The following is a 15,481-nucleotide window of genomic DNA, read 5'->3' on the forward strand; positions in this document are numbered from 1 at the left end:
CTATCTCTGAGAGGTTTCTATTGTACACAGTTCCTGGAGTAATCCTTGTGCTTGTGTGCATTTCCTCAATAAGCCATTTACATTGTTTGGGTTTTTTACTGTTGTACCTGAAAGGCTGCTTGTGGGTGTTTTCAACCTTACATCAAGTTTCAGTAACACATACATAGCCTAACTTCACATACGATGATAACACATACAATCCAACGAGATATCAATGTCTTGCAGATCAAGACTTGTAGAATGATACCTCACAAGACATACTTTGTACAAAACATACCCTAATTACATGACAGTGGTGAATATTGGGGTGCCAGGGTGTCACATCCTAGTTCTTGTGTTATGAGAAGGCATACCATGGATTTATATAGAGACAATATGATATTTTCTGTCTTATCTATCCCTTTATTAATGACTCCCAACATTGTTTGCTTTTTTGACTACCGCTGCACATTGAGTGGATGTTTTCAGAAAACCATCCACAATGACTCCAAGATCTTTTCTGAGTTGTAACAGCTAATTTAGATCCCATCATTTTATATGTATAGTTGGGATCATGTATTCCAATGTGCATTACTCTGCGTTTATCAACCTTGAATTTCATCTGCCATTTTGTTGCCCAGTCACTCAGTTTTGTGAGATCCTTTTGTAGCTCTTTGCAGTCTGGTTGGGACTTACAAAACTACTTAGGATAGTTATCATCTGCAATTTTTGCCACCTCACTGTTTACCCCTTTTTCCAGATCATTTATGAATATGTTGAATAGGACTGGTCCCAGTACAGACTCCCAGAGGACACCACCATTTACCTCTGTCCATTCTGAAAACTGATCATTTATTCCTACCCTTTGTTTCCCATCTTTTAACCAGTTACCAATGCATGAGAGGACCTTCCCTCTTATCCCATGTATGAAGTGGTATAATAATTACTATTAATCTTTAGCAGTTAAAGTTGTAAACTATAAATGAATTGTTCTTGGACTATATATCATCCCAACAGTATTGTAAAACTTTCTGTAATATTTTAAAGCAAAACTTCTCTTAGAATAAAAGGCACATCTGTCTGTCTCTCCACACAACTGTGCTTTTGTTGTTTTGATGAATATTTTCTTTCATAATAAAACTTTCCCAGTATGATCTCTTTGCACGATGCTGCTGTGTGAATTTCAGAAGAAGTTCTTTCAAGGGATGATATAAACTGTGATTACTCGGTATACATCTCAGGTACATTTCTTTGTTTGTACACTACTGTGAGTTTTGCAGATGAGGTAACAACTCTGCTTGAACTTGTCTCTGTCACTTTGTGGACAGTGCTAGAAGAGATGGGAGAGACAGACTGGAGTCCTGAGAAACATACCTACATCTCCTCTCCTTGCCAAAAAAAATAAAATAAAAATTTCAGATAAGAAACAAGTATGTATGATCTTATTAGCTGTAACACAAGAACAAGAATAGAATAGATCTTTTTGAATGATACTAGATGAGATAGGAGGAGAAGATTCACACAGAGGTAGTTAGAAATAACCACACCAGAACAGATTAATAATCCATCTAGGTCAGTTTCTCATCACTAATAATAGTCAATGCCAGATGCTTCAGTAGAAATGATGGAAAATCCTCTCTAATGCATTTAATTTAGTAATATTGGATCAGGGAAAGGAATGCCTCCCTTGATCCCTGCTGGTGAATACTCCGGAAGCATAACCTTATTAATTTCATCCTAACTAGTGTGACTGCAGATGTTCATAGATTCATAGATTCTAGGACTGGAAGGGACCTCGAGAAGTCATCGAGTCCAGTCCCCTGCCCGCATGTTGTTTTGAGTCCCATGCATAGCTTTTAAATTTTGATTTCTACTGAACTCTTTAACTCACAGAACTCATAAACTTTGTATTAATGACGCTAATTAGAGATTGCTTAAAACGTATCTCCATCTGCTTGTTCTGCACTCTAGCTCTTGTATTGTGAGTCAATCAGGATCCAGAAGGCCTTCTAAAATAATTAGAGCACTAATTATTTTATAGTATCATAGAAATGTAGGGCTGGGAGGGACCTCAAAGTAATCAAGTCCAGTCCCCCGCACCATTGCAGGACCAAGTAAACCACCTTCTTGTCTCCTGAAGAATCCTTATTTTTTCAGGTTTCAGAATGGTAGCAGTGTTAGTCTGTATCCGGAAAAACAATGAGGAGTCCTTGGTGCCACAAGGACTCCTCATTGTTTTTGCTTATTTTTTCAGTCTCTTCTTCCACTGCAGCCTGCTTCATTTTTCTTCCCTCAATGTTTTCATAGAAATCAGAGGAGGGAAATGACTCGCTAGGTCCTCTAGTCCCTCCCATTGCAGGTGCAGGATTGTTTTCTACTGCATTTGGTGTTTGTCAAGTTTCATTTGAAAAGTTCTCCAATCATAAATACTTTAGTTGACGGGGCACTAGCGAGAGATCATGTGCATGTGGCAAAAGACTTAAATTATGTATGAGTACAGCTTCTAATATACAAATACTGTATCATAGAACACAGTTGCCAGAGGAAAGGAGATTCCAGTCAACAATGCACAGTACATTTTTTCTCTATCTATATCATTTATAATGTGAATTCTGAATTACAGTAACTCCTCACTTAACATTGTTCCAGTTAACATTGTTACGTTGCTGATCAATTAGGGAACATGCTCGTTTAAAGTTGTGTAATGCTCCCTTCTAACGTCGTTTGGCAGCCGCCTGCTTTGTCCACTGCTTGCAGGAAGAGCAGACCGTTGCAGCTAGCTGGTGGGGGCTTGGAATCAGGGTGGACCGGCAGCCCCCTATCAGCTCCCCTAAGTTCCCTGTGCTGCAGCTGCCCAGCAGGCTAGCAATCGGCAATTCAGCTGTCTCTCCCCCCATTGCCATGTGCTGCTCCTGCCCTCTGCCTTGGAGCTGCTCCTAGAGACTCCTGCTTTCTGTGCAGGTGGGGAAGGGAGGGGGCTAATGTCAGGGTGTCCCCCTCCCCCCTGCTCCTGCAACCTGCTTACCCCTTCTCCATATAGAGCAGGAAGGGGACACGGACGGAGAGAGACAGAGAGAGCTTGGGGCAGCAGCTGCTGTCTCAACTTCCTGATCCACTTAAAAAGACAATGCACTTAAGAGTGGGTCAGCTTACTTAAAGGGGCAGTGTGCATCTCTCTCTCTCTCCCACAGACGAGGTGTGTGACTGTCTCTGTCTGCCATGCTGTCTCCCCTCCCTCGTGTTCGTGCTGCCTTGTAGGAGAGGCTATATTAACAACAATGTGTTAACCCTTGAGGGCTCAGCCAAGTGGTAGTTCATCATTTAGCAGCAAGGCATTCCCTGGGAAATATCCCTCCCTCTAACTTCACCACCTCAACCAAGCTTCACAATCATCATAGCTATGAACAGTATTAAATTGTTTGTTTAAAATGTATACTGTGTGTATATCTATATAATATATAGTTTTTTGTCTGGTGAAAAAAATTTCCCTGGAACCTAACCCCCCCATTTACATTAATTCTTATGGGGAAATTGGATTCGCTTAACATCGTTTTGCTTAAAGTCACATTTTTCAGGAACATAGCTACAACATTAAGCGAGGAGTTACTGTATATTCTGTATTCTATACTGTATACCAGAATGGCTCTATACTACAACCTGACATATGTTAAAGAGCAACTTGTGAACATCTTCATATTATAGACTGGCCTGGCATGTGAAAAGAGCTTTTATGTGTTAATGGTGTTTCCAGTCCTCTTGACTTTAATCCATACTTCAGTCTAGCACTATAGAAATGTCTATAAATAAATGTGTAGGATGCTGTCGATATGCACTGCTGCAGAGAGGAAGAGCAGTCCAGTGGTTAGAGCACTAGTCTGTGATTCGGGATTGCAGGATTTAAGTCCCTTCATTGCCATAGCCTTCCTACATGACCTTGGGCAAGTCACTTTGTCTGTCTCCATTTCCCATCTGTAAAATGGGGATAATAGCTTTTGCCTACCTCACAGAGGCATTGTGAGGATAAATACATTAAAGATTGTGAGCTGCTCAGAAACTACAGTAATGGAGGCCACATAATCACCTTAGATAGATTTCCATATTTAGTTGCACATTGAAGGATTGTCATAGTGGGTTTGCAGGAATTAAAACTATGGTGATAGGTGCTTTATAGCTATGGATAAACCTGGTATGTCATGAATGCTGGTCCCACAGCTGGCCAACATCCAGGAGAGATGTTAGTTTGCTGTCAAAGGTCAAAAAGCACCTTTTTAAAAGCCAGCCTCCATCAAACGGAGTTCTGGCAGTGGTCAGAGGGATGAGAGAGCATATCTTTTGGTTGTTGTTTACACAGTAACATGTCTGTATATCTTCATGGGATTTGTGTATTCTGCCATGCTGCTGGGGCTGTCCAGTGCACAAGAGTTGTGACAGCTGTGCACAGCTGCAAGAGGGGAGCCAGAGGAGTCAGGAGCCTGTTGAAGTCTAGAACTATTGAACACAACTTTACCTGGGAGGAGCTGTGTTGCTGAGGATTGGGTAACCCTGTCTTCCCCTCATGGAGGTGGATGGATCTCATGCCACTTAATTGCAAATATGTGGGACTAAGGGAGCGGGGCCTCTGCATTATCATCTAATTCCTGAGGGAATCTTCTTAATCCTTTCTCAACCCCCTTTCATTTTGTTTCAGTGTGATGGGGATATTTTTGAGGCTGGCACCTCCATTAATATCCTTCACCAACCGTCAGTCAGCAAGGGGATGACCCCACCTTCACATTAGGATCTCTGGCATGAATTGTTCCATTCCATTCCTTTGTGTCACTTCTCTTGAGCTCAGTTGTCTTAGCTGAGGATTGAGATTCCACTACTGGAAGGGAACACTTTTGAGTGCTGCTGGAAGCCTAATCTGCTAGTGAAGAGTTTAATTAATTTGACTCTGAATTATATTCTCATTAATATTACCGTGATGGCTCCATACTACAAACGGATGGGCTCAATGGGCATAATCCTGAAAATGTTTACTTGCAGGAATAACTTTGCTCCCACAAGTAGACCCACTGAAAATAATAGAGCATATAAAGTGTCTTATATGCATAACAGTTTGGAGAATGAGGCCCTATAGCAGCATATATCAGGAAATTTGCAAGGTTGCTGTAGGTCAGCAGCTTTAGAGGCACTTTTTAACCTCAGTAGGGCCCTTGCTTCAGTTCAGTTTATTTAGCTAGTACTAGCAGAATTTGGAAAAATCACCTTTTGTTGAACATTCATATTTGGAACTTTTGTTTTAAATTAGATGTGTGATAAATACTAGATGGAAGATAGGGATGGTAATTCGTTCTGGAAGGGTAATCAACTCTTTCCTGTAAAATACCTCTCTTATCTCATCTATTCTGCTCCTCTAAGAAATTTCCAGCTCAATACCTAGAGGGCATACAGGTGCTGTCAAACTGTGGCAGATGTTTCTGCCTTAAGAGTTTCATAATATTTAGTGTTTCATTGTTCTCTAAAGAAGTAGTAATAAAGTGTGAGTTGCCAGCAGTAATGGTGTATCTATCTGTCTGTGTCTACAAATAGTTATAAATCTCTTTATAACTATCAACATATTTCAGTGAGGGCAACTCTATTTGGTTGGTTTTGTAAAAGGAAAAACCTCAGATGTTCAGATTTTGTCTCAATCAAATACACACTCTGTCTGTCAGACTAATAATTATGTAATCCTTCTGTCAGGTGGTGTCAGCACCACCCAAGGCTGCGTTCAATATCTAAGGGTTCCTCCTAACATTACAAAACAAAATCAGCTTAAGGAATCTGGGAAAACTAAAAACCAGCTTGCTCTCTGAGTGCCACTGTTTATTTAGGTGCCTGTGGGTTATAAAAGTGCCTAGCTTTAGACACCCAAACTTGCAAATTTTGGCTTTAATGACTCGTAGAAACCACACAGGGAGCCAGCCACTGGCTGAACTAAGAATAAAGGCCAGAAGTCTAGGTGCCACTGCATTGTGTGACAGGATTCTTCTGGCAACTCTGTTCATCAGCTGGTATTCATGAAGTGTTACCATCCCTGAACCACAACCTCCCTAAACAATTTATTCCAGTTTTAATCCTGTCATCCAGAGTGCTTGCAACCCCCCTGCAAATTTTATACCCATACTCTCCACTCCATTATCTAAGTCATTAATGAAAATATTTAATAGCTACAGACAGAGGACCGACCCCTGAAGACACCACTAGATACCCCCTCCCAATTTGACAGCGAACCATTGATAACTACTACTTTTGAGTGCTGTCTTTCAACTAGTTACGTACCCACTTTATAGTAATTACATCCTGATCACATTTCCCTAGTTTGTGAGAATGTCATGTGGGGCTGTGTCAAAAGTCTTACTAAAATCAAGATATAGTCAAGTCTACAACTTCCCTGCATTCAACAGGTCAATAACTCTATCAAAAAAGGAAATTAGATTGGGTTGGCATGATTTGTTTTTGACAAAGCCATGTTTGCTCTTCCTTATAATCCTGTTATCCTCTAGGTGCTTACAAATTTGTTGTTTAATCATTTGTTCCAGTATCTTTCCAGGTATCAAATTTAGGTTGACTGGTCTATAATTCCCCAGGTCCTCTTTATTCTTCTTTTTAAAGATAGGTACTATGTTTGACCTTTTCCAGTCTTCTGGGACCTTACCCATCCTCCAGCAGCTCTCATAATTGCTAATGGTTCTGAGATTACTTCAGCTAGTTCCTTGAGTACCCTAGGATGAATTTCATCAGGCCCTGCCAACTTGAACACATCCATCTTATCTAAATATTCTTTGACCTGGTCTTTCGCTATTTTGGCTTGTTCCTTCCCCCTTGTTGTTAATATTAATTATGTTTGAGTATTTATTCACTAAAAGGATCAATAGTGACTATAAAATAGGCATTAAACACATCAACTTTCTTCAATCATGAGTTATTAGCTGTCCTTTCCCATTAAGCAGAGAATCTAAACTTTCCTTTTTTCCTTTCACCTAATGTCTTTAAAGAACCTCTTCTTATTCCCTTTATATCCCTTGCTAAGTGTAACTCATTTTAAGCCTTAGCCTTTCTGATTTTGTCCCTACATACTTGTACACCTCTACCCTGATAAAATGCGACCCGATATAACACGAATTCAGATATAACACGGTAAAGCAGTGCTCTGGGGGGGCGGGGCTGCGCACTCAGGCGGATCAAAGCAAGTTCAATATAACACGGTTTCACCTATAATACGATAAGATTTTTTGGCTCCCGAGGACATCGTGGTAGAGGAGTACTATTCTTATATCGTGGTAGAGGAGTACTATTCTTTTTTACTTCTTCTTAGCAATTCCATCCATGTTTCCATTTTTTTTGCAGGATTGCTTTTGGATTTTCAGGTCATTAAAGAGCTCCAGATGGAAACATATTGGCCTTTTCCTCTTCTTCCTATCTTTCCTTAGCATCGGGATAGTTTGCAGTTGTGCCTTTTAATATTGTCTCCTTGGGAAACTGCCAGCCCCCCTGAATTCCTTTTTCCTTTAGATTTTCTTCCCATGGGACCTCACCAGCAGTTCTCTGAGTTTGTTAAAGTCTGCTTTTTTGAAGTCCATTGTCCATGAATAAGGAAGAACCTCTTATGACCTTACCCAGGGTACAATCTGCACTGCTAACAGCTGTGTCCCCTCAATACTCGAGCCTGGGGTGCCTTTTACACTGCTTTGCTGGAAAAACCACCACTCCTGATCTTGCTCACATACAGCCTCTAGCATGCAAAATTACTCCCAGCTGAATTACATGAATGCTGCAGCCAGTCACTCATGAATTACATACAGGGCAACACCAACAAACTTTCAGTCCCAGACTTGCCCCCTAGAAATGTGCACCTTGTACTGCCCAGCACCCTTCTGGACAATACAAGTAACAGAATGTCTGTCATTTCATCAATGGAAAATGATATGCACAGACCCCATTATCTCAAGTGGAGTTTCCCAAACACTTCAATCCAAAACGCACACTGGTTTAGATAAAACAATAAAACAAATTTATTAATTACAGAAAGATTTTAAGTGATGACAAGTAATGAGGCATAAAGTCAGAATTGGTTACAAAGAAAATAAAAGATAAGCTGCAAACTAATACCTAATTTAGCAGGCTGAATGGATTCAAAACAAAGGTTTTATCTCACCATATGCTTACAGCAACCTGTACTGGCTGAACAGCCTCCTAGCCATGACCCTTTCCCCAGTTCAATGATGCTTCCTTTGTCTTTTAAGCATTGAGGCTGCCGTGAGTAGAGATGAGGGGAGAGACGTGATTTGCGTGCCTCTGTTTCTCATTCTTATACCCTTCTCCCCTCTTTGAGGATTATCTCCAGCTGGGGTTCAAGCGACAGGCCATCTGTTTACATGGAAACTCCCATCTGTCCCATTGTCAATGTGTAAAGTTCTCGCTCACACCCTTCTTCCTGCCAAAGAATGGCCATTTAACTAGATGATACTCCGTAATAGTTCATCTGATTATGCTGATACATGGCTGGGGCGCCCGTGTGTCTGTTTCTGAAAAACTGGCTTGGGCCTGCTTTTCTTAAACTTGGAGCATGTTATAAGAATGTTATACAATAGAATCTTATAACTGTACATACAATGTTGCCACACATATTTCATCAGGATAATAATGTTCATCAGATTGAGATTTTTCAAACGATGCCTCACAAGACATACCTTGTACAAAATTTATCACAATCTTATAAAAAGAGTGAAAATAATGGTACACACCATCATACCTCTCTATTATCATTCTTTGGGAATTCAGTGGAAATATAGGTGTAAAGACTGCCAGATCAGTCTCATGGCATCTTTCAGTCAGGCTCTCAAAGTACTTTGCAAACACCAATGTGAGCCACCTAGTGCCTTATTTTCAGAAGTGTTGCTGATCCAGTGCTCCCATTGACTTCAGCATTTCTACAGATCAGACACACTTGCTGAAATCTTGGCCATATTGAAGTCAATAGCAAAACTCTATTTGACTTCAGCGAAGCCAGCATGTCACTCAAGGTTTTGTAAGTTGGACACGCAAACCTCATGGCACGCAAAATTAATAATTCTGAAAATATGGCTGTTTATATTATTCATGCTCATAAATTTTGTTTAAACCCGTAAACATTTTCTAGCAGATTATATACAATACATCATGTAATGTGATCTAGGGACTAATGATGTGCTGTACTGGTATTTAAAAACCATTTCCTTCTAATGAATCATATGCTGACATGATTCTTTCAACACAATCCTCCATTGAGTTCCATTGAAAAATTTATGGCACAATATGGCCCATGTCTCTTCCTGTGGCTTAATGACATATCAACCTTTTGAGAATGTTTTGTGTTAATATCTGGGAGTAACTATTCGAGGCAGTTCTGAGAGAACTTGACACTCAACACTCTTGAATTATAATTGAGTGGCATGTCTAATTCCCTGAAGAGCATGACTAAGATGTGTCTCTTAAATCGTAGCAGCTTTGTTGTACTGAAATGATGAGTAAATGTGTCCATATAAATAAAATTTACAATCCAATTTGTTGAAAAGTAGTTTGCTAATCCTCAGAACAGTGGTTTCATTTAAAACATCAACATGCCCATATACAGTACCAAAGAGTGAAGAGAAATAGAACTGTCACTGCAATCTGTGAAAGAGTTTCTCAAGTTTCATGCACTTCACACAGGGAATATTACATGGCCAGTAGGGTTACGATTCAATCAGGAAACACCAGTTATTTTAACCCATCTCTCAAGTAAATGTACAGTTAGTAATTCTTGTTAGGATACAGGAAAGAATCCTAAATATTTCGTAAACTAAATAGATCTATTGATTGCTTTAAAAATACATTTGGTTGGTTTTGTAATACCATTTGATTTTGAAGAAGGATGGTTAAAAAGAATTGCTGACTGTCTGCCGCAGACCTGAAGAGTTGTCACCAAATACAGGCGAGTCTCATCTTATGCGCATTTAACATGAGCGAATTCAGTTTTGCACAGTCGGCAAAAACAAAACAAAAACAGAGAAAAATAACAATTTAAATACTGTACCTGTAGTGTGGGTGATTCCGCCCGCCATTACACTCAATGTAATTTTGACTATACGCGATTTTCGCTGCGCTTGACAGCAGAACGTAACCCAAGCGTAAGATGAGACTCGCCTGTATATTTACTCAAATTTCTGGGTTTCTGGCTATAACTTTTATTAAAAACCTCAAGCTTAGCATTATCCCTGAAATAACCTTTGTTTTTTTCTCCCTTTTAAGGGTTACTGAATTTGCTGATTGTGTGGTTTGGATATTAAGACATACTTTTGGAAAACAAAAGCAAGTGCCCTCAGAATTTGTATGTCTGCTTCTTGAACTAAAAGAGTTTTCTGGGACAGACACAGATGCATGGGAAAGGGCTGGCCTCATTTTCTCCTGTGGTTCAGGGATGAGCTCCTGAGCTTGTTGGACTGGTCTCACAACATGACGATGTTCCAACATTTGAGCCCTTCAAATTCAAGCAATGTTTCTTTGTTTCAATGAAGGGTCAGCCATGTTTTATGCATCTGGTTGGTCCCTGCCTTAATATATGGGGTGTATTAGACTCTGATCTCAGTGCAAAGATATTGCCATCATAGTGTTGTAATAATAATGCCAGAATAATAATAGTTCCTTGTCCATCATATTATCTCTCACACACACATATATAAAATCATACTGTGCTGGACTGAATTCCATATTTCATCCTTGCTTTATTCCCATCTTATATTTCATTCACATCTGTCATCAAATTTCTTTCCTTTTGTACTTCGTTACCCTATGAACTAAGCTATCTTGGTTTTTCCATTCATATTGTACAATCACTGCCATCTGCTTAAACTCTCCATCTCGCCTCTTCTTGATATATTATTCTAATTTCCCACTGTGACAGGGAATAAGAAAGGAAATGATATAGTGCAGCCTCAGAAAGAATTATAACCCCAACTCCTAGCAGAAAAAGAAGCATGTGTTTTGGCTCTTGAAAACCAGAGCAAAGTGTCAAGTCACAGGGAGGTAAAACATCACATGTCGTTCTGCAAACTACATCTGAAACTAGGTGAAAATTAGACCACTCTTTCTGAGGTTCAGCCTCTTCCCATGTTGCTTATGTCCATGTGCAACCTCTTCCTCTCTTTCTACCCCTCTTCCCATGAAGACCCAGGAAATATCAACTTTGACACCCCCAAGTATTCAAAAGTCATGAGCAAGAACCCCCTCCCCCAAATCATGAGGTTGGCTTAAAAATCAGGGAAATTTTTTTTTTTGTTTAGAAAGACTAAATCTTGTGTTTTGGTCAGTGGAAAGAATAAATGTATTTGATCTCACTATCTCTTTCACAATAACACTGTAAGCTGGGATGATGTTGAGTTTGTATTCCTGTCAAATTGTAAAGACTGCTTTTAATGTCTCACTATTGTTTATTCCATTTTAGGGAAGTTTCTACAATTTCTATTAAGTTGAACTGGAGAAAACATTAACAAATAGTGGGTATACAGAAGTAATAAAAACTAAATGTTTTATGCAGAAAAGATTCCCACAAGTGCATCCCAGCTATGAAGAGTGAACTATACTTTCACATTCTGTGGCATTTCAATACAATCTTGGATCAAATCACAAATGATTATTTTGATGCAGCTATTTACACTGGTCTGATGATATGGAAATAAAACATTGAAAGAATGTGTTTTTTGTTTTCTTTACTCTTTTGCTGCTGTAAATGAATTTGCCTACTCCAATTAAAGATGGGGTTTTTTTTGTTTGTTTTTTTGGGAAAGTAATAACTACAGGATTGAAAAGGCCTCATTCAAAAACTTGTTCATGTGTAAGACGTGAGAAATAGGTTGATTCTGAAACCATTAATACCCTAAGTTTTTAAAAGTGGTGATTGGGACTTTAGCCACACAAATCCTATTATCCTAATTATGTGAATGGATAAATCTCCATGGATCACACTGAAAAGTCACATCTGTGTTGCAGTGTACCTACTTGGATGAAAACCCAGGGACCAGTTCTTCCATCCTCACTTGGTTTGAATAGCATTTTTCTCTGCCAATAGTCCTGTTGAAACGAATGGAACATAATGTACTATGCAATGTAAGGATGGTAAAACTGACCCCCATTTTAGTGACAAGTCAAGGAATGCAAATTGATCAACAGGAAACATAACTGGGCAAACATACGTATGTTTAGACTATGCAGTGGCAGATATCAGCTGCAGTTAAGTAATGAAAAATCAAATCCTATTCCCACTGAAGTCAATGGAAACTTTGCCATTGATTTCAATGGTAGAAGGATTGGGAGCTTTGTTTAAAGTTACCTTCCAATTTATTCTCACTTTTCCAGTATGCTCACATTCTTGATACTTACTGTTTTTCTAGTGTTTATACACTAAAATATATTGCCAATTCAAATACTGTTGTCTTGTACTGTAAAAATCTGAAATAAAGGTTTTGTTTTGGCACTTTCACAAGAGGAATTTTTCCACGTGTTCATAGCCTATTCTACACTGCTAACTGTATGTAGGAAAAACACCCTAATCCTTATAAAATACTTTTAGTGAATTAGCGTTAACTTTATGGACTGGGTTTGCCATCCACTGTGGTTATATCAAATTTGAAACAAATAACGTGACTAATTCTGTCCAGTTAAAAAAGTTTGTGACTGTGGCTACCATTCTTAGTCCTTCTGCACATCAGATTGTATTTATATTTAAGATAATCATTCTAGTGACATTACTGTTATGGTGTTGTTTTAAGCTGCTGACTACATGGTATGTAATCACATTCAATGTTGTCTGAGCATTTGAGAGGGCCAATATGTGCACTCCGTCTTCTCTCACTGAACCTCCTCTCTTATTAATCCCTCATTTTAACAACTCTATCCTTTTCTCAGCACTTGAGCAATTTGTATCCCTCTCCACTCACCTCTTTCTGCAACTCATGCTGATGTTTGATATCCTTTGTGATCACTAAGTTCACCGTGTGGCTCCTGGGGAAACAGGTGATGCAAATCAGAGCTTATTGTCTATCAGGCCAAGTGAAAACTCATCTTTCTGTCTACTTAGCCTCTCTCCCAAGTTAAAAGACACAGGTTCTTTTATCATTGGCTATGTCTACACTTATGGTGGCATGTAGAGTACAGCATACTCAGGTAGCTACACGTGTAGTGTCTGTAGTGAAAAGCTCCAGCAGCATCCCCGCTTCCTCCTCTGTGCCTGAGTCTCCTTTGTGTCTGATCCTTTCCCTGCTGACAGAGCCTTTCACTGTGGCAGGGAAAGACTCTGGTAGAAAGGAGGCAGCATGAAACTACGCTGCTAAAATAGCAGTATAGTTGTGGGAAGTACTGCTGGTGCCTGTAGAAAGCAGTGTAGGGTATATACCCTAGGGGTTCAGGCATGTAGGGTGCTTTATTCTACTCACCTAAGCCGTGCCTCACCGTCTACACTGCAGTTTATACCTATGCTAGCTGGATGTGCAGCGTATGTACTCTACATACGTAGACATACCCATTGAGGCAGTTTGTAATGCATGTTGCTCCTTCTGTACTGTTTGACTCAATTATCCCCAACATTTCCGCATTCATCTCATTCTCCATTGAATGCAGGGAGGAGTTTGCTACATTCCTACTTTCAAACATACAAAAGATAATTCATTGCTGCTGCCAGGTATCCAGCAATCCCTTGTCACACCTGCATGACAGCTCCCCATTCATCTCCCTTCTCTTGCCATGCAAACTATCAGTACTGTTGTCCACCATCACAAGCATCCTCTCCATCCCTGAATCCAGTTCAGCCCTCCTCTGGTCATGAAATTCCATGATTTCCCCTAGCTCTGTGATGTTATAACCATCCACTCTTCTGCCTGATCGCTGCATTATTTTGCCTTCTCTCAGCTGCCTCACTGCTACTTTCACAGTTGAATGTTGCAATTTCGCTTGTCCAGCCTAGTGTGTCAGGAACTCTTTTATCTCTGTCTCTTACCTTAAAATCTTCCTGTTGTCTTAGCTATGAGTGACTCTAAAACCTACTTAACTTTCTGTTACCCTTTCCCTATTACCACTTTCCTCCATTTTCCCCTGTAATTTAACCCACGCCAGCAAGAATATTAACAGACATCTCCACTGCTTCCAAAGTTCAGCTTTCTCTTCCGTGACTCTCCTCCGGTTTTGTACATTGCTTTTCCTTTCTGATTGTACAAGAGACACTGGGCCAGATCCTGAGCTGGTGCAAATCAGCACAACTCCATTGAATTCAACAAAACTATGTCCTTGTGCACCAGCTGAGGACCTCCCCACTTGGTGACAGCTTTTTAGAATTATCCATGTGTTCTGTGATCTGTCCTACTTCATACATAGCAGGTTTATGCAGTAAACATAATCTATATTCTGTTACATTCTAGAAGTCCAGTGCATATATCCCCAGGAATCAAAATGAAAACATGAGCTGCCATTTGATGCTATTTTACCAATATAGCAGTTTATGCTTTTTATTTCCTAGAACACTGTATTTTTAAGTAATCAATACTTTTTCTAAACATTAATTTCACAGAACCAAATAAGAGTGTAGAACATATTGACAATATCTTATTAATGTATTTATTTTTAATAACCTTGCTCAGCATCATTTTTATGGTCTATAAAAGACTATATTGTCTTTTAAGTATTAAACTTGGTAGGAAAAATCCCAGAGATTTTTAATTGTCCTAGTATCATTGTGATTAAATTTTATTTTCCATGTTATGAATTACAGAAAGTCAGTTTACATGTAAAACTCCAGCAATTGCAGACATTGTGATCCTGATAGATGGCTCATGGAGTATTGGCAGATTCAACTTCAGACTTGTCCGGCTTTTCCTGGAAAATCTGGTGGTGCCTTCAATGTGGCTTCTGAGAAAACAAGAATAGGTAAGGTTTCTAAAGAAAATTCTGTAAGTTCACGGTTGAATTAAAACAAACAAAAAAGAAAACAACAATAAACCCTTGATTTCCAAGGTAGTAATGAACTTAATCCTACATATTTGTACAACATACATCATCCTCTTTATTTGTCATGATAAAAATATTAGGACCTGATCCTGAAAGCACTGTACACACAGAATTTCCATTTAAATCAATGGGAGTAACATGAATGGAAAGCTTGTAAGATTGGACCCGATCATTGTACACAAGGTATTTCTCATAATGAATTGTTATATTCATAAGAACATAAAAATGACCATGCTAGATTAGACCAATGGTCTATGTAGCCCAGTATCCTGTCTTCTGACAGTGACCGCTGCCAGATGCTTCAGCGGTAATGAACAGAACATCATTTTTGCGTGATCCATCCCCTTTTGTCTAGTCCCAGCTTTGGCAGATGGAGGTTTAAGAACATCTGGAGCACAGAGTTGGCTAATAGCCATTGATGGAGCTATCCTCAATTATCTAATTATAGTTTTGTCCTTCACAACAT

The 15,481-nt window shown here is 39.4% G+C and overlaps 1 protein-coding gene across 1 annotated transcript in view; it reads left to right on the forward strand.

Moving 5' to 3' along the window:
• Positions 1-15,481, forward strand: part of COL14A1 (collagen type XIV alpha 1 chain) — a 165,157-nt gene that overhangs the window by 29,420 nt on the left and 120,256 nt on the right. The window contains 2 exon segments of the mRNA XM_024108240.3: positions 14,780-14,893; positions 14,896-14,934. Coding sequence (XP_023964008.2) covers positions 14,780-14,893; positions 14,896-14,934 — 153 coding nt within the window.

This window comes from Chrysemys picta, chromosome 2 (assembly GCF_011386835.1).
Source record: "Chrysemys picta bellii isolate R12L10 chromosome 2, ASM1138683v2, whole genome shotgun sequence".
NCBI classification, from domain to species: Eukaryota; Metazoa; Chordata; order Testudines; family Emydidae; genus Chrysemys; species Chrysemys picta.